The sequence below is a fragment of the Phyllopteryx taeniolatus genome, chromosome 15 (genome assembly GCF_024500385.1).
Source record: "Phyllopteryx taeniolatus isolate TA_2022b chromosome 15, UOR_Ptae_1.2, whole genome shotgun sequence".
NCBI classification, from domain to species: domain Eukaryota; kingdom Metazoa; phylum Chordata; class Actinopteri; order Syngnathiformes; family Syngnathidae; genus Phyllopteryx; species Phyllopteryx taeniolatus.
In genome coordinates, this window is record NC_084516.1 from 9,261,644 (window position 1) to 9,288,885 (window position 27,242).

General features: G+C 38.2%; 2 protein-coding genes across 7 annotated transcripts; one reads left to right on the top strand and one right to left on the bottom strand.

Annotated features, from left to right (window-relative positions):
• Nucleotides 1-19: 19 nt before the first annotated feature.
• LOC133490079 (anthrax toxin receptor 2-like) lies at nucleotides 20-18,310 on the bottom strand. 4 transcript variants are annotated; one of them, XM_061799654.1, is made up of 18 exons: nucleotides 18,175-18,310; nucleotides 15,264-15,414; nucleotides 14,828-14,899; nucleotides 13,710-13,781; nucleotides 13,498-13,579; nucleotides 12,603-12,707; nucleotides 11,552-11,620; nucleotides 9,572-9,652; nucleotides 9,415-9,475; nucleotides 9,235-9,330; nucleotides 7,058-7,127; nucleotides 4,830-4,908; nucleotides 2,999-3,094; nucleotides 2,869-2,925; nucleotides 1,868-1,963; nucleotides 1,584-1,757; nucleotides 1,411-1,491; nucleotides 21-575 (listed from the first exon to the last, which is right to left on the bottom strand). In XM_061799654.1, exons 1-18 carry the CDS (start codon nucleotides 18,248-18,250, stop codon nucleotides 543-545), a joined length of 1,551 nt encoding a protein of 516 aa, XP_061655638.1. In that variant the 5' UTR covers nucleotides 18,251-18,310; the 3' UTR covers nucleotides 21-542. The 4 variants fall into 4 exon arrangements, with proteins under 4 accessions (XP_061655640.1, XP_061655638.1, XP_061655637.1 ...); XM_061799656.1 differs by lacking the exon at nucleotides 15,264-15,414 and adding an exon at nucleotides 13,897-13,930 and having other exon boundaries at nucleotides 20-1,491; nucleotides 18,175-18,294; XM_061799653.1 differs by having other exon boundaries at nucleotides 21-1,491.
• On the top strand, nucleotides 18,125-27,242 carry LOC133490083 (progestin and adipoQ receptor family member 3-like). Of its 3 annotated transcripts, none has more exons than XM_061799664.1 (7): nucleotides 18,126-18,299; nucleotides 18,911-19,147; nucleotides 19,228-19,390; nucleotides 22,288-22,443; nucleotides 22,513-22,710; nucleotides 23,856-23,946; nucleotides 25,020-27,242. In XM_061799664.1, exons 2-7 carry the CDS (start codon nucleotides 18,969-18,971, stop codon nucleotides 25,142-25,144), a joined length of 912 nt encoding a protein of 303 aa, XP_061655648.1. In that variant the 5' UTR covers nucleotides 18,126-18,299; nucleotides 18,911-18,968; the 3' UTR covers nucleotides 25,145-27,242. The 3 variants fall into 3 exon arrangements, with proteins under 3 accessions (XP_061655651.1, XP_061655648.1, XP_061655650.1); XM_061799666.1 differs by having other exon boundaries at nucleotides 18,948-19,147; XM_061799667.1 differs by lacking the exon at nucleotides 22,288-22,443 and having other exon boundaries at nucleotides 18,125-18,299.

The window sequence follows — 27,242 nt, forward strand, 5'->3', positions numbered from 1 at the left end:
GTTTGGTCTAAAATAGTAATACTGTTGTACTGTCTCCGACTTCTCGTTAGTGAGGATGGAACCTAACAGCGTCAACATTTTAAACACGATACAGCACTAGAGACTGAAAGTTGTGTTCACAGGTTTAATGTATCATATATTTTCCTTTTTTTTGTAAAACTACAAGCAAACAAAATATATTTTTTACAAATAGCTTCACTCTGAAGCTCAAACAGTAAATTTCAATAGTTGTTCAAATAACAACCTATTTTTTCTGTTGTGGCAGCAATACGCTTCTGTACTTAACTTAAAATCTATTCATAAGATACTAAAAATCAATGCCATGAAAAACGAGGACGGTTGCTGATCGAAATGACGTGAAGAAAAACAATCTCTGCAAGGTTTGACTCCCGATTGCTTCCAAATGAACTGTAATTTACAAGTACAGGTACTGTAAACCAAAGCCACCACTAGATGTCAGTACTTTATATATATATATATATATATATATGTATATAAAGTTAATGACAACACAGCTGTAAATTGTAGTTTGTGTTTCATTTTCATTGAACTCTGGTGAAGTTGATGCATCGGCCCTGTGGACAATGAAGACCATTGCAGTAAAATTAAAAAAACAACAACTTGAATTTATACTTGAAAAAGTTTTTGTTTGATTTAAAAAAACAACAACGTATGGATCTTTTCAACAAAAAAAGCTGAACAAAGGCAAAGAACATTCAAAACACATAATATACATCAAATATTTTTTAAAAAAAAGGTTCATATACTTAATGTTAATTAATTAATTAATGCTGTACAGTGGTTCATCTCAAGTTATTAATGTGGAGAAATTTAACTCATAATAAGCAGAATAAAAATAAATATGACTTACGTAGCGCTTTTCAAGGCACACAAAGACACTTTACAATCACGTACATTATTCATTCACGCCACAGCCACACTCTCGTGGTGGTCAGCTACTAGTGTGGCTGCAATTCTCCGACCGCCACCAAACATCCAACCATATTCATTTATAAGCAATGTGGGTTAAGTGTCTTGCCCAAAGACACAATGACGACATGCGCTTGGGCAGGGGTACAAACCCGCGCCTCTCCGGTTGCAGGGCAAATATAGAAAAGATGTAGGAATTGTGTTGTTTTTAATGAATATCTATATATGAGTTGAACCACAAAATGAATAAACCTTTTGACAATTTTCTAATGTATTAATTTAAAAACAACAACTGCACACAACTTATAATCAAACTGCTAATGACAGTAGCCTATAGTTACATATTTTTTAACATAAAATAAAATAAGGCTGCCCTTAATTTGCAAACAAATCAATGTAGTACAGTGATGTGTAAAAAAAAAATTTCTCAACTGATTGAAACATGCTGTCACTATGACTTAAACAGAGTAAATGTTTTACCTTGTCATGAGGTGATGGCCTCATGATTGCCACTCTGTCGTACTGCCTTCTCAACAATGCCAACAATGCTTCAAAACGCCCCTGGGAGTCACATCAAAATCACAGACGTACGTTGCATGGGTGCTTATTTAATTCAAGGGTTACTATGCGAACTATGACAACGCTTCTCTCACCTTGATGGGAGTGTACCACTTGGGCTCCGGTATGGCGTTCCAACCAGGCGGAGGACTTGGCGGTGGTCGAGGTACGATGTCCTCCTCTACTTCATCTGGTATGGTGACCACCGCGTTCTTGGCTTTCTCCAGCTTTGAGCCTTCCTCAGTGGAGCCCTTCTGACCCCAGCGGACCTACAGTACATATACCCCTGTTCAAATGCCAGCTTTTTGTGATATAAAAAACGATCACAACTCCCTGCAATGTTATTTGTTATTGGCATTACCAACACATTATAAATCACCTCCATGCGTTTGATTCCACCAGGACCTCTCCCCCCATAGTATGACGCATCCACTGTGGGCCACTTGTGTTTGGGAGACAAGTCTTCCTCTTGCTCCTTAACAATAACAGTAATAAAAATGAGCTAAAAGAACAAAGAAGGAATGCTCACAACAGTTTTTTTAAGACATTTTCCACAATATTCCAAATTATTTCAATGCACCTGTATTTTATTATCATAAACTCCTCATACAGGTACTTATGTACAGTTATGGAAGAAATTATTAGGCCATTTTTGTTTCTTCAGTTTCTTGTTCATGTCCAAGGCCTGGTACAACAAAAGTTACATCTGTTTGAATAAACATTGATGAAAACAAAAATAGCTCATAAGAGTTTAAGAGCTGATATTTCGCCATTTTCCATGGTTTTCTTGATAATAACCAAAATCACTGGGAATACAATCAAGCTTACGCATGTCAAATAGGACAGAGTATTGTGGAATCAGCTGCAGTTTTGTTGCATTCATTGTATCATTCGGGTTCTTTAGTTGTACCAGGCATTAAAATGAACAAGAAATTGAAGAAACAAGGGTGGTCTAATATTTTTTTCCATAACTGTACATTGCTAGTCAGTGACGAGAGTTGGGTTCATGCAAATATCAATACTGTATATTGGATTGGATCACAAACGTATTTATTTCTGCATTTTCCCATTCTTCTTCCCATTCTGACTCCTTTGAAGTCTCTTTAAAAACTAGTATTATGTAAATCACATTTAAATAAGAGAACGATACCAATGTGTCGGACACACAATAACACTGTTGTGCTAATGAGGAACTTGAAGTTAAAAGAAAAAAAAATGCTACATTTGCAGTACCAATAATAGTCGGTAGATGTTGCTCTGTTTTGTAAAAAAAAAGGCTTAATAATTGAGTAGTCACTAATAATCATTTACCACAATACATCTCCTGATGTTTACTGATTATGTGGTTTATTATTCTTTTGTATTCGTTGGTCTACTCACAAGTATAGGAAGGGGAGGAGGAGGAGGAGGGCGAGAGGGTGGAGGGTCTCTGATAACCTGTAGTGAAGATAAGCAGCAGACACTTTTTTGAGTTTAAGGTTTGTGCTTCCAAACATGTGTGCACACTCACCACGGTGCAGCACAGAGGCCAGAACCACCAAAGCAGACCAAGAATCAGCAACAGCAAAAGAGCCAACAGCAGCCACAACACCCAACTCCCATCTGACTGTGACATATACACAAAATGGAACAACTCAGATCTGGTTGAATTTGTTATTAATAGGACTTTGTTTACTCAACATGGGGGAAAACAGTGCCTACAGTGTAAATAAAAAGTCTACACACCCCTGTTCAAATGCCAGGTTTTTTTTTGGTGATATATATAAAAAAAAATGCAAACGCTTACTAGAACATACAGTATGAACTTTATTTGGGGTTAATCGGAGGCACTTTTCAATTGTTTCAGGTGTGTGCTGACTCTCATTTAATATGAGTTTAAATGTGATTGGTTCATTCTGAAACAACCACATTTCCATGTATGACAGGGTGTGTGCACATTATGTATTTAGTTCGTTATATAGTCTTCTCTCTAAAATATATTTTTTTCCATTGCATTGTATGGGTTATAAGCAGAGGTGGGTAGCAACGCGCTACATTTACTCCATTACATTTACTTAAGTAACACTTAAGTCAGAGTAGTTTTAATAAAGCACACTTTTACTTTTATTTAAAAGTACTACTTTCATTTATCAATAATTGCGTGTGCGATACATCTTTAGACTTTTGTTTGCGACTTGCGCGTCGTGCGCCGTTGCTCCAATCCACCGTGATTGACACAGTGATGTTTGACTCAACTTCTATTGGGCTTCGCGGGCCAATCAAAGTGAGTCGTAACAGCCGCGCGCAACTCGTGTTTACATTACAGACTATGAAAAACAACAGCAGTGTAGTCTTTGTCACTGCCCCTTTGTACTTGAGTACAATATTTGGCTACTCTACCCACCTCTGGTTATAGGTCACATTAATGGTGGAAAACCTTTTTTGTGTTTTTTTTTCTGTAGTTTTATTCATGCTACATTTGTTTAGAGAAAACAATAAATGGCGATAAACGATATAAAACGACTAAACAAAACACATCAGCTCGAATTATAGTCTGGCACATTGTCAAAAAGCCCATTTATTATCGGAGTTTAATTAAAAAAGTTAAGATTTATGTATTACAAAGATTCATTAAACACATCGCAAATACTTTTGAGAAGGCCAATTCCTACCTCGTTTGTGTATGAAAAATAATTTGGATAGTTTCTTATGAGATGGTGAATTTGGGGTTTTTGTTAAGTGTAAACTGTCCATCCATCCAATTTCTGTACCACCTATTGTCACTAGGGTCGCGGACGTGCTGGAGCCAATCCCAGCTGACTGGGCCACATGCGGGGTTCACCCTCAACTGGTCGCCCGCCAATCGCAGGGCACATATAAACAAACAACCATTCGCACTGACATTCACACCTATGGGCAATTTAGAGTTTTCAACATGTTTTTGGGATGTGGGAGGAAACCGGAGTAGCCAGAGAAACATGACACAAAACTCCACACAGGCAGGGATGGTATTTGAACCCCAGTCCTCAGAACTGTGAGGCAGGTGTGCTAACCAGTCGTCCACCGTGCCGCTAGTGTAAACTGTAATCATCAGAATTATTAAAACGTGAAAGATTTCACTCTGTGTGCAGTGGATCTAAATAATATGAGTTTCACTTTTTGAATTTAACTACTGAATTAAAGTAAGGTTGCCAAAATATTCAAATTTATTGAGATGCACCTATACAGTAGGTACATGAGTAAAAATGTAGATGGAGTATATTTGACTGTAGGTTAATTATAGTAGATTTCTTCACATACATGATGATTGACAGTACTAACTGTGTGTGTTTTTATTTATGTACTGTAAGACAGATACTCACACAGTTTGTGGCGTGGATGGTGATGGGAGCAGATATGTAAGACCATCCATTGTTTAAACTCACCAGCACCTCAACTGATCTGCAAAAAGGGAGGGGAAGGACACAAGTCACACATGCACAAGGAACACATGCACCATCCAGCAGTGTCTTAATTCTTGCTTGTTAGCAAAAAAAACCCAAAAAACTCCACATGCTCATTACATTTTGGTGAGGACCACAATAAAGGTGCAGGTAGAGGAATTTCTTGTCACTTTCTGCAATCACAGTCACCTTTCATTGTGGCTCAAGTGGGTTGCACCTGGAATGCAACAGTATTCTTGCAAATCAGAGGCTGGTGTCTGCTTGAGTGCAATTATATTATATGTATTATATATATTTTTCCCTTTAACTGGAACCAACTTATTCAGGTCCCAGATAGACAAGTTCTTACTGGACTAAACCGGTGCCAGTCCCATTTGCTACCGTTTGTTCAATAATTACACAATGAAAGACCTTATGAGGATCAGGCATCTTGGTGACCTTGCCAGCTTCCTACACCATTAGTGCGAGGACCACTGACTCATTGGGAAAGGGAAGTCATTTCCATTGTTCAATTCTTATTATATTGGAAGCACATTTCCTTGGTTGGCGATAAAGTGGACACAATGTTGAGAAATTGTAGGTTAAGAGTGAGCACAAAGTAAGAGTGAACTCTAGCTAAAATGATTGGCAAGTTGTTGTAGCTTAAACACTGTAAAGGTTACTCACATGAATGCATATTTTTACCATATGGGTCTGAACTGTGTCCTAAGCAAACGTGCGGTCATAAATTCTGATGAAGTGATGTCATAAGGCTCGTGGAGAAAAGGCTCGTGATTTTCTATGACTGTAATTTCAAGGGCAATTCTTCAGATGTTGCACTTTTTAAACTGGGTAATTTCTCCCTTGTGAGTGAAACATTTGTATTACTTTTGTTTTTACTTGACATGATGGAAAATTGACTTTTATTGTTTGCATACAAATAGTTGGTTCGCCAGAGTGTGTGTCTCACTTGCATGACAATTGTAAAATATATACGTATATGTAATTTATCTAAGAATAGGATTGTATTCCTTCAATGAACGCTACATATTCACGCCGTGGTATTCGCAAATTTGCATATTTACAGAGTTTTTGGGGGAACCTAGACTCCGTTATCCATTGAAAATCCATTAAAAATCTTGTCTACTCCCTGTTTTTGTGCTCAGCCCAAGCCCAAAGAAATAAAAGTATTATTTTGGTGCTATGTGGTGGAATGTTGATTATTGTTGTTAGTTTTAAATGTCCCATATTTTACCAAGCCTACTTTTTTGCAAAAAAACAAAACAAAAAATCATGTTGTTTATAAGTTTGAACATTAACTATCTTGTCTTTGTAGTGTATTCAATCAGATATAGGTGAAAAAGTATTTGCAAATCATTGTTTTCTGTTTTTATTTACATTTTACACAATGTCCCAACTTCAGTGTAAATGGGGTTTGTAGATACAACAATGAAACATGGGTTCATGATTGTATACATGCTATATGCATGGTGTTGATGCTTTATTATCCTCTCTGTTTTAAGTGCTTTGTCACCATCTTGTGGCAACCATGCAGTTTCAAACCTCTTTTACGGGGGTGGGGGGGCATCAATTATTCACTGATTTTCCCTATTCTCGGCATGGCTTGGTCCCCTGTACCGACTTCCGTTTTTTTGTTGTTGTTATGTACTGTCTATACACTTCATACACACCTACACGCTTATTAATCAAATACCAAGTTCTCTTTTAAACATCAAAACAGTAAATATCACATTAGTGCGGCATACAAATCTGCTACACTGAAAATATTAAATACAACTATAATAAACTGCAGATACTGTAGTGTTCTATTTTGTATCCAGCATTACTGACATTAATGCACATTATGATTTTATTACACATAGTATTGTTATTATTCTTTTTTTGATGTTTTCGCTTCTTTTTTTTTTACTATTACTTTATAATTTAATAATAATTAATTTATATATCCCTTACATTTATGCCCAGACGTTCAGCGAATTCCTCGTTTCGTTTAAATCAGTACAATAGATTGATATGAGAACTTCACTCAAGTTGATGACCGTAACTAACACAATCACAGAGTTATCCATTTAACAATATGCTTATCATTATGGCTGTTGTATGTAGTGGTATTTGTGTGTGTGCGTGCATGCATGTACAGTACTTACTGTCCAGCCTCATGCAGCACAGGGGCAGGACAAAGCAGATGACCTTCTCGAACGAGTGTTGCCTTCTGTCCTGTGAAGAAACAACCGAGTAAATGTCCCTTTTCACACTTTTGGATCGTCATATTCTTGACAGTCAAATCAGGTGACGATTTGGCGAGCCATTGCAGTCTTATATCATTATTTTAAATTCTGTGAGGTGTTTAAAGTCTTTATTTTGTGTGGTTGTTGGGATAATAAAGTGAAATAAACAGAAAGAAGTGAAGTATGATCTAATCATCTGGTGTCATGTCCTCTATTCATGTAATAATTCCACTATTCTCCATACATCTTATATTAGAGTCTCATCCTCCCCTCCTCCTTCCTTCCATCCTTCCAGTCTCATAATGCCTCCTCTGTTCTCTGGCTACAGTCGATAAAAAGCAGCAACTGTTTGGTTCTCCTTCGCAGCACAGAGATCTGTACAGAGATCGGCACATAATATCGTTTTATAGATGCTGACAACGAGTAATGGTATTTCAAGAGACTGCATGAGAACCTGGATCCTCAATAGTAAAAAGCAATGGTTGTAACAAACGGTACTTTACAGTACTTTACAAGAGATTTCGCAAGAGTTGGTAACATGATCTGGCTTGCGTTTTCATTTGTATTAGCGGGAGGAGGTGAGCGCAAGTTCATCTTTTTAAATAAAGTGACATCATGCCAACACGAAACAGTGGAACGACAAATACATTTGCTAAAGAACAGCAGTGCAGTGATGCATTTTTTTCATTTTTTATTTTTTTACCACTAAACAAGTAGCACAAATTGTTGTATTGCTTGGCCAAGGAGTGGCCTAAACGTTGTCTGGAATTAGTACTAGGAATGGGGATGATAATCAATTTGTTTATTATTAGATCATTATATCTGACGTTATTGAGTCAGATGGGTTGTCTATTGTTTGGAATTGATTTTTGATTACCGGTAATGGTGTCTCGAGGCAACTGAGGCAAAAAGGAGCTCACAACAGTACTTGGCTGTAAACAGCAGCACAATACGTCTATATTCCATATATTAACAAATGTATGTATATACAATTTTGAAAACTGTTGATTTAAAATGAAGTGAAACGCTCGTTCCTAATTGATACGCCTACAAAGGATGTCAAAAAAGCGTACAGTTAATATGGTCCACTTCGCAACTTCTGGATACCATACCAAACTAAACCAAAGTCTATATTTAGCTTCATGCAGATCACCTCTAAAGTCACGATGTAATGATAAAAGGAGAAACATAACGAAAGTTGTCTTTATAATTGTTTGTGTTGCTCGTGTGAAAATGACTAATTCATGAATTAGCCAGTGGTGGTTTTGTGCGATGTGCCATTCATTTGAACATCTTCTCTGAAGCGACTCTCAGAGTCTCCAAAAGTCTCCAATAACACCACAAAAAGTTGCCATTTTTATTGATAATCACTTTAACAAACAAACAGAAAAAGTCACGTGAGAGTTTGGAAAAGTCATCCATTATAGCGACCAAAATCTAATATAGTGCTAAAGGACATTTCACACCGTACAAAGCAAAGCGCAGTGCATCGTCGCCAAAGCCGCAGCAGAGATGGTGGCAGAGTGATTTCAGATATTTTGGCAGTGTTGTAGGCTAGAGTGAAAAAAACAAAAATCACGGAGAAACTTGAAGAAGCCTAGAGTAGACCTCGAAGCGAACTCCAAATAGCAGAAGCTCACGGACGAGCCTGAACTCCCCAAGATCCTGCTGTGCCTTTATAATCGGATGTGTACGTTCCCTTTTCTACGGAAGCATATTGCTGCCACACCAAAAAAAAAAAAAAAAAAAAGTTCACTATCATGTTATAACGTGATATGTTTCACGTTATAATGTGATAAATTAAACGTTATAACATGAACCATATCACGTTATAACATGAAACGTATCATGGTATAACGTGATAGTGAACCTTTTTTTTTTTTTTTTTTTGGTGTGGCAACAATACGCTTCCGTACTTTTCCTTGCTGCCGCTGGTCGTCTTCTTCTCCTCCTCAGTAAAAGTCGTTGAATCGGTGACGAATTTATATTGCCGGGCTGCTGCCTACTTTATCCCCCTGTGTATTTTGCCCAACTAACGTTATATCAAGACTGTTTAAAATCCATAATATGTCTCCTTTGATGCAGATTTTACTCACTGTATGTGTCTTGACCGACTGTGAGGAAGCAGAGAACGTCGTCTGTCCTCCTGGATCCGCTGTAGCCACTTCCTCGCAGCACCACATTGAAAGACTCTGCAGACAAACATGCATACTGTTGTAATGTGATGTTTCAATACGGAATCATCACACATGTACTACTACATTTAAGCGACATACCATTTACACAAACACTTGCCGGTTCTATCGTGAAGCCTTCCGAGCAGGACTCCTTTAGGATCTGAGTGGAGAAGAAGGTCAAGTCAAAAAGGGATTTCGAGTTCCACGTGGCCTCGCTACACATGAATGATTTGCACGGTTTGTGATCAAATCTCACCGAGCCGACGACATCTTTGAGAGCATGAAAGCCCAACAACACGGGGAAGACTTGCGCCGCACTGTCAGCTATTTGAACAAGCTGCAGGACAAAGAAAAAATTAAATCGACTACTGTTAGATTAATCTTACCCAACATTATAATAGACACAAAAGGAATGAAGACGCTTGTTACTTTTTCTCATGAGGAGGGCGTATGGGAGATTGTTCAGATCACAGTCTCTCAACACGCTCTAAACAATCCCCCCCCCTCGCTCCTGCATTTATTTGAAATAGGAGGGATTTACAATCATAATGTTCTAAGCAATAAGACACAACACAGAATATTTGATAATAAGAGGGTTTTTTCCCAGACATAGTATTTTAAGCAATAAGACACAACACATAATATTTGATATTATTCTAAGTAATAAGACACAACACAAAATATTTGATAATAAGAGGGTTTTTCCCCAGACATAGTATTCTAAGCAATAAGACACAACACATAATATTGGATCAACACCTGTCCCGACCCGACCACATCCGATCACGTCCTTGGTCCAAGCGTCCTTCCATGGATGATGCTGAGTCTTCTTTTTGAAGGCGAAACATCTAAAATTGTCCATCATACTAATGCAAGCTAAGCAAATAAATGATAACTTCTATAATATATTTAACAACTACCTAAGACATAAGCTTGTTAACTCAGAATATTTGTATGTATGGTTGTTTACGTTTCAGCATTCATTCAGTCAGTGGCTTTTTTGTGTGTGTTATTGTTCTCTACAGCAGCATTGAAAGAGGAAAATGACAAGAACCTTTCATCTCCAGGTGTCAGGAAGCATAGCATAATGAACTAGAATGAAAACAATTAGTTTGTGCATCACGATTTCATGCTTCAATGCCCATTTAGATTGCACTCCTTTCGGTGTGCATACCTCGGACACTACGGGGTAGTATAATACAGACGTCCATGATATACAAAGAAGCGTTTCACAGCTGAGTAACTCTTTAAGCTGCAATAATGTTTGCAGTTTTTTGTTGTTGCAGAGAATACAAATAATGTATGCCTGTGTGTATTGGTATATTTTCTGTCTAAATGTTTTGGTGTGTTGTTTGTGTTCAAATATCAGTTGCTCAAAGGGTTATGACCATATTGTTATTTTGAAAGGACAAGGATCGATGATACTTCCGTTAGTTTTACAGATTTCTGCCTCCTGGGCCTTCCGGCAAATCAGGACGATTGTCATCTCTGGAAAAATAATATTTCAACGCATTGAGCTACAACATAATTACAGCAATTGTGTGTCCGTCTTCAGCCCCTTTCAGTTTCATACTGTCTTTCCATAAAATTAGCACAGCAGATAACGAGCTCAGTTGACAATAGATGATGGCATCCACTTGCATGTTCCTTTCATACAGAACTCACCAACGTGGGCCATTTTCTAGTCTGTGTGTGTGTTCAAACGCATCTGGCTACGTTCCGAACAGCGTCAATTGCTTTGAACACAATGGGGCAGGTGGTGGCAGTCTCGGGTATTAAACTTAACACTCTTAAAACACAGGCGGCAATCCTCCTCTGTTACGCTTTTGATACTTTGTCAGTTACTGTATCAGTATCTTTATGGGCTTTGTGAAAGTGGCTTCAGATTGAAAATCAATAGTATTTGCTTTGACATGTGAAGCGCTCAGTTGAACTTTATGACATAGCATTAAATTTGATCCTTTCTTCTATGTGGCCATTGGCACGCAAACAATCCGACAAATGCACAGGGAGAAATCCAAGTATCTGAGTGAAAACATGTTGCCTAACAATGTTTTCACAAAAAACACAGTCAGGCTTGAGCTTAAAAGCCTTGTCCTCGGCTTTTTGTTCATCTTTTAGTGGGACCTACACTGACAACCCAAAAACACAAACACGCACACACACACACACACACACACCAAGAGACAAATAAACCGCTCAGTGTGAAAGAGTGAAAACATCATAGAGATACTACCTGCCTGTGGTCAAAGCCCATGACCCCGACACAGTATACTCGGGCTCCAAAGGTTCTGGCTTTGTTAGCCTGCAGGCAACACAAACAGCAAGTTAGATCAAGTGGAGAAGGAATTGGGGACAACAAAGAAACTATCACAAAATAATAATAATGAATAATTAAAATAAATCCTTAATTGTTCAATTATCATCCATAGTGCAGTCTGCTAGACTTCAACATACGTACATACGCGAAACCACATAAGAACAGCTGGTAGTGAAGGCCTTGTTTTTCAAAATGGGGAGTGAGTTTGACGGGAAATGTACACAAATAAATAAAAATAGTGGCACTTTTCTGCCATTACTCGATTGAATTTATGGAAAGAGTAATCAGATTGAATGGTTTGTTGCATCGCATGCTTAACATGTCATTTACTGTGTCCTATATCATGAAAGATGTATTGTTTAAACAGGTAAAAACATAATGTGGCTATTTATAGATTGGTTAGAAGCAAAAACAAAGCTGCAGAGGAAGATTTGCTTAGTGGACTAGTATAATTTACAAAGGAAATGAAAAAAACAGACACAATACTGTTGTTTGTTATGGTTAGTTTAAGCCAAGAATGAATGAATATAATGACTTCACTTGTGTTGTTACAGGTCAGCTGTTTACACAGTGAGACACTTGTTAGGTATACTTGCCTTCCCAACAATAATATGATATATATAATTATACTGTCAGAAAGGGATTCATTTAACAAATATTTATTATGTGGTTGTAGTGTGGAGTGGTCTTTAAAAGCACTTTATCATACTGGGAGATGGTGTTAATAATAATACTAACAATACATGTATATGGATAAAATACCAGTGATGTAAGACTAGTATAAAACAAGGTAAAACACCATTTGAAAAAAATAGTAGAAATCAATATACAGTAACAATAAAACCACTTAAAAAAATACACTTACACAAAATATTACTGTTCATTATGATGCAGTGCACTTCTGCAAACTACAACTATGTAACTATGTGTGTGCGTGCGTGTGCATGCGTGCGTGCGTGCATGTCACCTCCTCCACACTCAGCTGGAAGGGGTACACCTCCAGCTCGCCGTCAGTCAGAACGATGATGATGCTGCGAGACGGCGTCGTTTGTGTCATCATCTGTTCCAACACCTTACGAGTAAAAGCCAACCAAACATGGCTACATTTAGCGTCTACATTGCATAACGACATTGAATCATTTATTTGTTCTCTTTTGATGGATGATACACTATTCATCTTATGAGAGGATTTTACCTACTGTGTGCATAGCATACACAAGCCAATAGTCAATGAATACACATGTGCAATGTGAGTTTATGGAACTCAGACACTGAAGGGGAAATGTCATAGTAAGGGAGCGGCACGAAAAATGAAACATAAACCCATTACATTTTAGTGAGGAGCTGGATAAAGCCGTATGAAAATGTATTTTCCACTTTTCGCTGTCCAAGTCCACTTGCATTGGGATCAAGTAATGCAGATGAACGCCCTTTTTTAAATAAGTCAAACAGACATTGATGGATAGCCAATTTTTAAATCAGAAGTGAAGGATATTTGGTTGTTCAGTTACTGTGAAAAAAGGGGATTGGTAACAAAAAAATGCTTGCAGCATTTTAACATTATTTCTTACATATGACAATTTGAAATTTTGGTACAGATTTTAGCAAGAATCATGGAAGTTGATGCACACGATTAGCTTTTCCGGCGCGACATAAAATGATGTGGTGGACCGGATCTGGCCCCCGGGGCTTGAGTTTGTCACCTGTGCTCGACTGAGGACTCCAGTACTTTAGTTTTAGCTATGATTAGAACCCATTCAACATGGTATATTCTCAAAGGGCTGCTTCCTTGCTAATATGAATAATAAGAAGAAGCCAATAATAAGAATACAAAATAAAGAATAAGAATAACAAATACGTACTGCTTTCAAGCCTTCATGCATAAATGTTAAACCAGTGGGTTTGGTTTGGCTCAGTTTAGTCAGACCCTCATCTATCTCAGACCTGTAAAGCCAGAAACCACATTGTGGACAGCACAGGTTCAAATGTACACAACACTGATAAGAGAGAAGTTTCTGTGTAATCTGCTTATCTGTGGTTTTCCATTTCGGAAGAGAGGAGGAGGAGGAAGTACCTGTCTTCAGTTAATGGCAGGATTACAACCGCTCGGGTTGAAAATACAATATAGGACACCCTCATCGTGGGACTGAAACACACACACACACACACACACACACGAATGTCATTTCAAAAACTGAAAATCGTATTTTTTATAGCAACAATTCACAACAGAAGTTATCTCATTTATCAAGCATCCTTACCAGTTCCGTTGAAAGGCGCTCCAGTTATTAGTACCTGTAGCAGTATCATTATTACTTTGAGGCATATCCCTCTGGTTATAGTCAGCACACGAGCAGAAGCATTATGAATGTGTATTTGGAGACTTTGTGAAGCAGACAGGTGGTAGATTTTTACCACTATTACGCTATACTAGTACGTAACATCGTCCACCACAACCTTAATTAAGCAACACGCACAACCCAATAGGATCCATTACAAGAGCGGCATAAAGAAATTATGCCTTTAAAAAGATAATAAGGCTCAGTTTGGAATGATGCTGACATTTAACAATATGTTCACATTTAGAAAGCCTTCAAATTCACCCAGTTTCCCCTAGTTTTAGTCAACCCTCGAGCACCATTTTGAACCGGCTGGAGAGTGTTGAGAGACTTTGTGAAAAAGAAGCCTGACAATAGAGAGTTACAATAACTTAATACATTCTATGCTTCTAACTGTGCGGAAACAGTTTGAGGAGGGAACTTTTCTGTTCCAGTGTGACTGCCCCAGTGTGCAAATAACGGTCCAAGAAGGCTTGCTGAGATGAGATTGGTGTGGGGAAACCTAACTGGTCCATCACCTCAAGGACATCAACAACATATACATGAGAAATTGCGAGCCCTTTCCCAGGTCCATAAATGTTCTTCTGGATGAATGGACAAAAATTCCCACAGACACAACATTTCTTCCCAAGGAAGCTGTTGTAACCAAACCCATATTGTCCTCCCTGTTTCTTCCTGTAGGTGTATCAAATACTTTTAGAACCATGAATTTAAACTCACAATAGTACTTTAAAGCCCTATAAACATCAACTCTGGCTTTGTTTTGAAAATGCTTCTCAGAGGATGTACTGTACTGTATGTGGAAGAGGACTTGGAAGTAACAAGAAAGGTGATAAAAGGTCCCCTCACCCACCTGACAAACTTATTGGTGAGCTGCTCCACAAATCTATAGATCTCATGCCAGTGTCCCGACACACTTTGTGACCTGCAAACAAAGTAAAGAGGGAGCAATAGTTGTCTTTCCTGCAAGAGTGTGGGTTTTCATCTGATGTCGTTATATCTCACCGATCGCAACATTTGCTACACGTCCACAACCTAATAAGATCCAATACACGAGGGCATGCAACTCTGCCTTCAGTTTTGAATGACTCTGACATTTAATCCCATGTTTATTGTCTTGTTTGTAATGACAAACCTTTTATGTTACTATATCAAACATAAGAAACAATTTGCAGTGGAGCAGTGGGAACACGCAAACTAAACACAACCATACAAGGACAACGAGCATCCAGTGCTGCACATTGAAACGAATGTCCACTCTGCTGACTATGCATGCTCATATGTCTCACCTGTCCAAAACAAAATAAACATCGAATGCAGCATTGCAGGACTCTTCGTCGCCATCCGTCGACGTTGAGCTCACCAAAGCAGCCGTAAAAAGGATTGTGTAGCACATCCATAAATGACCCATCATCCACACACATCTGGGTGTTTTACTGCCTGAAACACGAGGAGATGTTTTTTGTTGTTGTTGTTAAGAATGCTTGATCTTCATGGTCCCAGCCTCACATCCTGAAGCTCGCAGACTGTCCACATTGAAGATTATGCATCCACTGCTGTCCGAACCAAGTGGTCACACCCGAACAGCACCATCCTCTGTACATTTCAAAATTAAAGCACGACTACTATGACTGCATTTGATTTGTGCTTTGTAGTTTTGCCCACAAACTCAACGGGTCCCAACATGAGGTAAACCACACACACGGTCCAGTATAAGACTACATTGTTTTGATATTTTTATTAGTTTGATTTGCCTTCTTTTACCTGTAGAATGTTGTTTCAGTATTTTATAAATTATTATTTTATAACTAAGTGAAGCACTAATTTATGAGTCCTCTGTCAACAGTGCTTTATAAAAAAAAAAAAAACTTATTTACTTACTACCGGTACGTCTTTAATTACTTACCGGTACTTACTTACTTACTAACTTGCAATACTCGCAATGCGTGAAATAATACTCTATGCATGCCTTTGTAAACTACAACTGCTCATTTCATTTAAATATGTTTGAAGAATAAATATTAGCAGCTGTCAAATATGATGAAGAGCAAGTTCTACGCCACTGCAAACTTCAAATACAGATACAGAGAAATAAAATAAGCAGTGATGTTGGGCAAAAAACTTACTATTTATTGGTTAATTAAGGGGATTATTTTATATAAAGGATATTGATGGGTATTGAATGTGACAAATGAGACAATTCAAACTGGTATTTTGGTACTATTTTAATTGTATTGTATTATGAGTTCCCAAAAATACAGTATATACTGTTCACCACTTCTGAAGATAATGCACTGCTATAGACCCTAAAGGGTAAAAATAACAAACTATTGAATGAATAAACTATTTCCATTTCAGTATGCCCAAACATTACCACTGCTTGTACAACATAATTCCCACTGCTATCTTTACACAGTGACTACCTTTAACTTTGATCCTTTAAGGACATGTTGGCACTCAAACTACTGTCATATGCAAGAGTGGAATGACATTTCCTGTTTTGTAGTATTGAAGCAATGATATATTGCTACAAAAAACAACAAATGTGGAAAGAAAATTCTAACTTTTCCTTGCTTTTATTCTGGAAGAGACATCTTCACATTTCCTGTGATGCTTGTAAGCCTGTTGAAGCCAAAACAGGTGTCAATATTAGTAGCAAAAATAGGCAATGACTGGGACAGGAAATATGCAAAGCATGGCAGAAGAATTGTCAGGACCTCTTAATGTAACTACATTTATCATGCATTATAACAGATATATTTGGAATACAAATATGTAAGCTGTGCTATGATGCAATCCTCAGTTATCACCTCAGTGGAAAACTAATTTACAATCTGTTCTTGATGACAACCACAATGTCCCAACACAGTTCATATGAACACAAAACCCCACACCCCAATGTCTCCAAGACAAACAAATGCATAATGTTCTTGCAAATCAATTGCAGAAGGCTAACAAAAGGCCAAAAGACAATTTTATTATTGGGTAAGAAATCATCAATCAAATTTCTATCTCTTGAGATGTGTGGACTGCATTTGCTGTTCTCAATTTGAGATCACTTCTGGTAGACATTTATCCTAAAAAGACAGAAAATGGCCCAGCCCTATTCAAAATCCACATTATGATGTTTTCTTAATGCAGCATAAATGATGCAAGTGTCTTTTTACATATCAGCTTACAGAGAATGTGAAGTCATGCATGTGAAATAATACATACCAGTGTCCTTTTGTCAGGAAATTGAATCTTTGCCTGATGCAGGATCCCCTTGGAGACATCTGTTTTTTTTTTGCCTCACATGATTCGTCCTTTGTTTGTGGGTGTAACCATTATGTTGCAGGCCAAAAGCCCACATTACATACAGTACGCTCCACAATCTAGCTCCCTCCTCTTTTTCAGCCAAATGATTTTATGTGGACCATGTGCATCAGAGGTCCCATTTGGTATGCATAACCATTAATCCACACTGAACAGCTGAACACATTAGTGTAAAAATAAAGAAAATTACATAGTGATAATTAAAAATAAATGACATTTTGACTTGAATTAACATTTCTTGTCAACTGGTTCCATGAAAACATTATATATTGTGTCAGTTGAACAAAAACCTTGACCAATTTGCAATTGACTAATTTCATTTGAATCTTTTCTACAACCTGAGGCATTTAATTTCAATCAACATTTCTCACATCTGTTCTGTCAAAAGGAGCTAATGACGTTTCACTAGAAGTTTAATTGAATTCTTTATAGGGCAAATATTTATATTTGAAATATTTTTTGTATTAATTTCATGCGTTTTAGGGATGTGACTCCGTGGTCACTGTGCTCAGATGTTTAAAAAAAAAAAAGAAGAAAATTTAATTTTCTCTCATGTGGTGAACACAGCAATTACAGTCCAACCAAACAATCTTTGAGGTCACGAAGCATATTAGTTTTTGACTTTGACATCAAACCGGCTGTTTTTTTATTTTTTACTGTCACAAGAAGAGGGTGGGATGTTCCTTATTCAGATTTGCTTTCGAAATCAACTGGGAACTGTTTAAACTACAGCCATAAATGATGATTTATCCCCCCCATTAATTTGATGAATGGACTGCTGGTGCAATACTTCCATTTGACCAGTGAGTGGCGGCAGAGCGCTGTGTCATTGTTTACGATGATACAAAAAGAAAAAACAGGCTTTGTATTAGTTGCTGACGTTACCTTGTGCGTGCTGTTGAGCAATTATGAACGATTCGGAAGGAGAAACGCGAGCGGTGTGACACATTGGCGAGATCATGGCTGAGTGGAGAGATCGGCGACTGTGGCACGGTGACTAGCGGGCACTGGTCAGTTTGTTTTCAATCCATTTAGCTGCCCTAAATAATGCCTGTGAATGTTAGCATCACGCTAACCAGCTTGATTTAAACCTGTACATTTTCAAGCTACACATACGCGTTTAGGGTACAACTATGCGTCCAAGGAATATGTGTGTATATATATATATATATACATATATATATATGTGTGTGTATATATATATATATATATGTATATAAGTATATATGTGTATATGTATAAATATATATATATATATATATATATATATATATATATATATATATATATAAATGTATATGTATATATATATGTATGTATGTATATATATATATATATATATATATATATATATATGTATATATGTATATATATATATATATATATATAGAGAGAGAGAGAGAGAGAGAGAGAGAGAGAGCAGATTTCTATCTATGTCTGTCTGTCTGTCTTGGTATGTTAATTCATAAAATACTTAACCGTCTACTTTGGGAATTAAAAAAATATCCATTCATCCATCCTGGCTTTGTTGCCTGAGTTTATTAGAAACTAAATAAATATACAGTTATTATTTAAAACTGTCATCTGAAGATAAATACTGTAATTGTGTCTCTCTTGTCAGGTTTATTTTCCTGTCCTCTCCATCCCATCTTATTCAGTTTGAACGAGAAGAAGCAAAGATGAAGATGCTGAAGACGATCCACTACGTCGAGCTAGGCAGTTACCCGTCATGGCCTGTGCTCTTACCACAGAAGATAAGACTGTACACCTTTGAGCAACTCCCCATGTACCTCAGAGAGAACCCCTACATCACGGACGGCTACAGGGCCCACCTGCCTTCCAAACTCTGCCTGAGGAGGTGAGACTAATGGGGAACACTGCATAATGTTAACTAAGAATGTGCTAACTAATCTGTCTGGTTTGTTGTTCCTCCTGAAGTATTTTCATTCTGTCCAATGAGACTGTGAACATTTGGAGCCACCTGCTGGGCTTCCTTCTCTTCTTCTCTCTGTCGGTCAACGACGTCGTGAGGGTGCTGCCAGCTTCTGGAGCCAGCAGAGAGGACTACATCATCTACGCCATAGGACTGTTTTGCTTCCAGGTAGGTGTAGACATGCATTGTTTTGAGTTGATGTTGCACGATTAAGTCGATGAACATTCAAGAAGATGTTTAACCCGAGCGGGGATTTGTTAAGAGGACGACACACCCAGCAGTTAACCGTGTCACGGCATCTACTCGAGCAGAGGCCCCTCTTTGACAGAGTACTGCATTTAAGTACTGCGCCACGAACCAGTTTAGTAATTCAGGAAATTCATCTTTCCTAAAACAGGTTCATTCCATTCACTCCTCCCAATCAGGCGTGGAACTGGTTGGTATTGTGTTTTAATACCTCACATAGGTGTGTGTGTTTTTTAGCTCAACGTGCCTACAGCACATGAACAATATACAATGTAGAACCAGTTTTGATGTACACCCGATGGCCACAACATTAGGTGCACCTCTCGGTTTTTTCCTGTTCAGTGATAGACAAAAGTGAAAAGCTAATAATGCTAAGTTTGGTTGTCAAGTGAAATAAAGTAAATGTTATTTTCATATCATCAATTCACAGTGGAACTTATCTCAAGGCACTTTACATATGGGCTAGGCCGAGAACCACGCTCCTCACAAATTAAGAAACCAACTAATGTCGCATGAGCAAGCCCTAGGCAACAGAGGCAAGCAAAAACTCCCCCTTAGGAAGAAACCGCAAACAGACCTGGGACTCTGTAGTGGGTGGCTCTTTACCTCAACTGGTTGGGTTGCCGCAAACCAGGGGTCATTGAGAAGGGCTACCAGTTTGCTACATCTGAAATAACAAATTTGCTCAAATTACCTTTTAATATATGCTTGCTTTGCTTTAATATTTTAGCAAAAATCAGTAAGTCGACGCTCATGATTTGCTTTGGCAGGCCACACACAGTGTCACTTAAAACTGAGCATGATTATACTTGACCCTACAATTAACTGTCTATTAAAATCCTAATAAAGTGTCCACTAAAGCAGTGTTTTCCAACCTTTATTAAGTCAAAGCACATCGTTTTTATTAGAAAAATTTCACGGCACACCACCCAAATTTTTTTCCAATAAAAAGTATAACAATTTAATTACACAACTTATAAACTTAGTTGTGTGATTAAATCTGGGCCTATTAGTCAAACACAAAGCTGTTATTTGCTTGTATGAATGGCAACAAGTAGACCGGTTAATTGTACCTAAGGCCATCTAGCATTTAATAGGCATTTAATTGTACTGCGTGTCACTATATGTTGCTGGGATAGATAGATGAACAAAGATAGATTATTTGTAGTACAACCCCAATTCCAATGAAGTTGGGATGTTGTGTTAAACATAAATAAAAACGGAATACAATGATTTGCAAATCACATTCAACCTACATTTAATTGAATACACTACAAAGACAAGATATTTAATATTCAAACTGATAAACTTTATTGTTTTTAGCAAATAATAGAATTTTATGGCTGCAACACGTTCCAAAAATGCTGGGATAGGGTCATGTTTACCGCTGTGTTACATCACCTTTTCTTTTAACAACATTCAGTAAACATTTGGGAACTGAGGACACTAATTGTTGAAGCTTTGTAGGTGGAATTCTTTCCCATCCTTGCTTGATGTACAGCTTCAGCTGTTCAAGAGTCCGGGGTCTTCATTGTTGTATTTTACGCTTCATAATGCGCCACACATTTTCAATGAGAGACAGGTAGGCCAGTCTAGTACCTTCACTCTTTTACTAGAAAACCACACTGTTGTAACACGTGCAAAATGTGGTTTGGCATTGTCTTGCTGAAATAAGCAGGGGGGGTCCATGAAAAAGACGTCGCTTGGATGGCAGCGTATGTTTCTCCAAAACCTGTATGTACCTTTCAGCATTAATGGTGCCTTCACAGATGTGTAAGTTACCCATGCCATTGGCACTAACACAGCCCCATACCATCACAGATGCTGGCTTTTGAACTTTGCGTCCATAACAGTCCGGATGGTTCTTTTCCTCTTTGGCCCGGAGGACACAACGTCCACAATTTCCAAACTCAATTTGAAATATGGACTTGTCGGACCACAGAACACTTTTCCACTTTGCATCAGTCCATCTGAGATGAGCTCGGGCCCAGAGAAGCCGGCGGCGTTTCTGGGTGTTGTTGATAAATGGCTTTTGCTTTGCATAGTTTCAAGTTGCACTTACGGATGTAGCGCCAAACTGTATTTACTGACATAGGTTTTCTGAAGTGTTCCTGAGCCCATGTGGTGATATCCTTTACACATTGATGCCGGTTTTTGATGCAGTGCCACCTTTGATGATATTATGGACCGTAGATGATGAAATCCCTAAATTCCTTGCAATTGTACATTGAGGAACATTGTCCTTAAACTGTTTGACTATTTTCTCACACACTTGTCCACAAAGAGGTGAACCTCGCCCCATCTTTGCTTGTGAATGACTGAGCAATTCAGGGAAGCTCCTTTTATACCCAATCATGGCACCCACCTGTTCCCAATTAGCCTGTTCACCTGTGGGATGTTCCAAACAGGTGTTTGATGAGCATTCCTCAACTTTCTCAGTCTTTTTTGCCACCTGTCCCAGCTTTTTTGGAACGTTTTGCAGCCGTAAAATTCTAAGTTAATGATTATTTGCTATAAACAATAAAGTTTATCAGTTTGAACATTAAATATCTTGTCTTTGTAGCGTTTTCAATTAAATATAGGTCGAAGATGATTTGCAAATCATTGTATTCTGTTTTTATTTATGTTTAACACACCATCCCAACTTCATTGGAATTGGGGTTGTAAATAGGAAATTGAAAAAAAGGGAAATTGGATCCTTCCTACAGCACACCTGATGATCTCTCAGGGTACGCTAATAGTGGTTGGGAATCACTGCAATATGGAATGGTAACATTACCACACTGCTTGTAAGCATTTTGTGTACGTGTTGCTTCTAGGTGTGCATGTTGTGTTCCGTCGGCTATCATCTGTTCTTGTGCCATCGATCGGAGAAGACGAGTCGTCGCTGGCTGGCGTTGGACTACGCGGGCATTTCTGTCGGCATCTTGGGCTGTTACGTGCCTGGCATCTATTATTCCTTCTATTGCAATGCTGTATGTGGCGCGCAGCATTTCCTCCAGCTCTGACAGGACTTCACTACTTAATCAGTTTTTGTTTTCCAGTTTTGGCGGCAGGTCTACTCGCTGACGGTGCTGTGCATGATCCTGTTAGTCTGTGGTGCCCAGTTCCACCCACGGTACATGACCGCTGAGTGGCGGTGCATAAGGGTGTCCATCTTCTTCGGCATAGCCGTTATCGGTGTGGTTCCGACGTGCCACTGGGTGTTGCTCAATGGGGGGCTCACCTGTGACATCGTTAAGGTGAGGAAAGATTCATCCAACAAAAACTCATGATCAGTGGTTTCCAAAGTACCACCATCATGACCAACATTATAATACAATAGTGTTGTAGTCCTGAATGTTCATCAAAAACGAGACAGAGCTTTTATTCCTAAAAAGTAGACTTAATATTATTGTAAGCCACTGTAGCTTCATGTATAGATTGAACATTACCACTGGACTTAGATATAGAAAAATAAAACAAATACTTAAAAATGATTACATTAAAATGTATTACACATAAAAGTTGAAATAAAAAATTACCTATTAAAACTATACCTAAATAAATGTAAAAATAAAATAAATAAAATATCCAAAGCTGGCTACATTTTGTAAAAATGCACTTCAAATCTCCAAAACACTTGGAAAATGTGTTATGGTTGTGTTATGGTTTGATAAAACCAAGTTTGAACTTTTGGGCAATAATTCCAAAAGTTTTTTTTTAATGCGCAAACACAATACTGCACATCATCAAAAGAAGAGAAAGCAAAGAAAAGTCAGGAAAAGCAGACTAGAACATCTGAACTTTATTCAGGGTTAATCAGAGGCACTTTTAATGGTGGCACGTGTGTGCTGACTTCCATTTCACGTAAGTTTGAATGTGATTCGTCAATTCTGAACACAGCCACATCCCCATCTAGAAGAGGACGTGCACACTTGCACAACTACATTATCTTTGTTTTTTGTTTCTACTTCCCCTCCAAATATCTATATATATTTTTATTTGAGTTGTACATGGTTTAGGTCATTTCATTTTGATTGGCTTATGGTGTAAATATTTTTGAAATGATTTATCTTGGCATAGTTTTTTTTACATCACAAAAACCTGGCATTTTATATTCACTGTGTACGACTCACCCAGAACAGTTCTGGAAACCCACTAGTTGAGAATCACTGGTGCAGCTAATATTTCAGTTGTTGCTGGGTCAACTTGCCACTGTGTGAAAATGGCCTTTTCAAATTCAATTGGACATAATGCCAAAAAGGCTTTGCACTTTCTTTGATAATCAATAAAATGTGAAGTCTAAAATCAAAAGTTTTACATATACTGTAAATCTCAGGTGAATCTCAGTACTTTATTCAATATGACATTGCTTTGCCGACGTTGTGTTTTGTCATTTGTGCAGATGTTCCTGCCTCGCCTGATTGTCATGTACCTAATCGGTGCAGCTGCCTTTGTGTTCTACATTACCAAGATGCCTGAACGCTGCTTCCCCGGTGAGTCCATTTCATTCCGCCTTTGTCTCTCGCCAAGTGCTACCTACTCACCAGCGGATGCACTGAGAAAGAGGACATGTTAGTTGAATTCACTCAGTTTAAATGAAAAAGTACAGTGCAACAGGATTGGCACAATGGCGGTGAGCCAGGGGGAAAGAGTCCATAAAGATAGAAGTATTATTTCACACTTACCAAGGAACATAAAATTTAAATGTGTACCACAACAGCATGTCTCCAATTGCCAACACATGGTAACGCACGGATGTTAGCTAATTTAATATAGTCTACTATTCCTAGTTAGAACCTATTGTAATATCCCTGCAAGTGGTCAAGGACAGACACACTCCCCGGGGCACTTTCAATCGCTTTATTGATCAAATTTTCAGTTGTCCTGAGTTTCTTTGTGCCTCCTAGATGTGTCATTGCTGTTCTCTTAGTGCAGTGATTCCCAACCAGTGTGCCATGGCACATTAGTGTGCCATGAGCGATCTTCAGGTGTGCCGTGGGAAATTATCAAATAATTGATCGGTAAGACAAAAAAACACATAATAAGCACATTCCTAGGCGAGTTGCCGATGGTCACTGCTCACATGGAGTAAAACTCAGTTAACAGCCAGCCAACTTTACGCTCTCCTTTGTCGACACCCATGCACTAGTCAAACACACTCAGTCACAGATACGACAGTAGAATGTGAGGATGGCGACCCCAGGTGGACAAAAATAATACCTGCACCTCACATGAACTTGTTATTTTGTTTAGTAATGCTAAATACATTTTTAGCTAATTAATCGACAGGATAATTGGTTGAATACTGAAGTTTAAAAATTCAAACTGTCATGCAAGTGGAGTATAAAAAATAATTGTCTACTCAGCCTTAACTTTGATGAAAATTGATGCACACATAGCATTTCAGGAAGTGTAGAGGGAGAATCACTAAGGTGAGTCATCTTGTATGAAGATACCACCTCCAAAGCCGGGGGCAACTTTGTTGCCCCATTCCTTGTTGGTTCCGTTTTTACACAACAGCGAAAAAAGCTTACATCGAGTATTTACATACCTTTCTTTCTTTTAGGCCACGTGAACTATGTTGGTGCCAGTCATCAGGTGTGGCACGTTTTGGTGGTTGCAATGCTTTACTGGTGGCATCAGACCGCAGTCGACATCATGCAGTTCCGGCTCAGCCAGCCTTGCCCCTAAAAGACACAATGACAATGATCAAATAACATAATAATGTACTTGGGTATCGTCGAACAACCAATTGCTTTTCGTTAATGTTAAAAACGTTTACATTTGGTCAATACAAACAAGCACGTCCACCAGAGCCAATATGTGTCAGTAGCAAGTCGATTAAGAGGACTGCAATTGGCAGTACAGTGGAACCTCAATTTAACTGACTCCGATTTAATGGTTATCGGCTGGAATGGACAGAAAATAGTGTCCAGAAATAGTGTCCAGTTCACTCAAATCTCCGTTTCTAGTTCCAGAATCGGCCACTGTTGTTTACTGGAGTTGTGGAACAGTCAATAGGCAGAGACTGGGCCACATATTTCTGGCTTGTGCCGCTATTGTAACAGATATACCGTATGAATACTAGATCCGGCTAACAGATGTGCCTACGTGGCAGCCAAGTTGGATGTGGCAACATTTTATCAAGAGCAATGCAAGGAAATTAGCCTAGCGTCAACCTAGGTATGCAGCTCACGTATTTACCTATTCACATCTATGGCTGTTGTTTACGAGAGCGAGCGCTCGTCCCCCGTCCTATTAGTCGGTTAAATCGAGGTTCCCCCCAAAAAAAGGAGCCTTTTATTGAACAAAGAAGCACTGTCAACGACACGGTGCACGTCGCTGCCTAAAGTGTTCAAAAATATTTGGTGTAGGTGGGTGGGTATTAGCATGTTATTTATTTAGCATGACACAATTTGTGTTTAGAAGCAGGAAACATGATAGTGTGATGGATGTACCAGATGCCAACAGTCAACCAACTTCATTGCTCTAATAATCATAGATTTGGCTGTTAGGTATCGAATATTTCCAACAAACTGGAAATGTTACAAAAATAATAATCATTGCTATTTCTATTCCCTTATATGATTATGGAGTCCTATGATATCTATTGTATTGTGAAATGTATACTTGTCGCAAAGCACTACAATTGCATGGCGCTCGAAAGAGAACATTTACTTGATTAAATTAAATAGTGGGCGCTACCTCTACATTGCTTGTAGTTTCCAATAACATCATTGATATTGTCAGCATGTTTTCTTCATTTGTAATAGTTGAAAAAGCTCGGGGAACTAATGATCCATGCTGAATTTGTGAGTTTTCTCACTTACAAGGAAATGAACTGTCTCTATTTATTCATTATAGTAATAGGTCCTATATCAGTAAAAGTAGAAAGGTGGCACAATATAAATGTGATAAAATATTCGGCATTTTAATGAGAAAAGTAAGCATTTGATCCTCAAACAAAACATAAGTTAGTACTTGATGTAGAAACCCTTGTGGGCAAGCAGCAAGTTGGTCACCAGGTTTGCACACAGCTCAGGAGGGATTTCGGCCCACTCCTCTTTTCAGAATCACAGTTGTCAGACTCCAGCACGGAGGTCATTTATCATACATTTGTGACTAATATGCCACACTTGTATATTGTATACAGTATATTCTAGTCTTCAAACCTACAAATCCAACAGAAGATCAAATAATCATGCCCCCCACCCACTGTAAAGGCAAACTATGCATGATGTAAATATCTATTTTTGTATACTTGTGTAGGAGTGATTGCATGTCTTTGGCTCATTGGGTGATTAGCTGCCTCTTTTTTATTACTCGTGTTTTACAGCACAAATTAGGTAGGCCATCTCTGTATAACAGTATATTATAATGTGTGTAATGTGTGAATTGGGCCAGTCTGACTTGATCCGGGAAGCTTGAAGGGTGTTTGTTGTTTATATTTTGGCTCAGTCTTTGTTATACAGCACAACTTCATTTATTTGCCTTGTACCAGAACAAACGTATACAGTACATGCACTGACTAGATTTTTGCACCACGAGGCCACTGTCGTATTCTTTTTATCTTTTAATTTTTATTCTGACATTATGCTGTTGCTTGATGACGTGATGTTGCCTTCTCTCGTTATTACTTTGGACTTTTCATCAATCGTCTCTGTGCTTTTCTCAAATATGATTTGTATCACGAAGCACTGGAACTGACCGTAAATGCTGAAACTTAAATAATGTCAGGCCCCATGTGGAAAGAAATCTGTTTTCAATGAATAAAGAATGCTGGGAACTA

What these genes read in the sequence shown, in the direction of transcription:
- LOC133490079 (XM_061799653.1), bottom strand. Translation starts at nt 18,250, where the DNA reads ATGATCTCGCCAATGTGTCACACCGCTCGCGTTTCTCCTTCCGAATCG. An exon ending in TGCTCAACAGCACGCACAAG is followed by an intron (nt 15,415 to 18,174) that starts GTAACGTCAGCA and finishes CTCGTGTTTCAG; the next exon opens with GCAGTAAAACACCCAGATGT. An exon ending in AGTGGTACACTCCCATCAAG is followed by an intron (nt 1,492 to 1,583) that starts GTGAGAGAAGCG and finishes TGTGACTCCCAG; the next exon opens with GGGCGTTTTGAAGCATTGTT.
- LOC133490083 (XM_061799664.1), top strand. Translation starts at nt 18,969, where the DNA reads ATGAAGATGCTGAAGACGATCCACTACGTCGAGCTAGGCAGTTACCCG. An exon ending in TCCAAACTCTGCCTGAGGAG is followed by an intron (nt 19,148 to 19,227) that starts GTGAGACTAATG and finishes TTCCTCCTGAAG; the next exon opens with TATTTTCATTCTGTCCAATG. An exon ending in TAGGACTGTTTTGCTTCCAG is followed by an intron (nt 19,391 to 22,287) that starts GTAGGTGTAGAC and finishes TGTTGCTTCTAG; the next exon opens with GTGTGCATGTTGTGTTCCGT.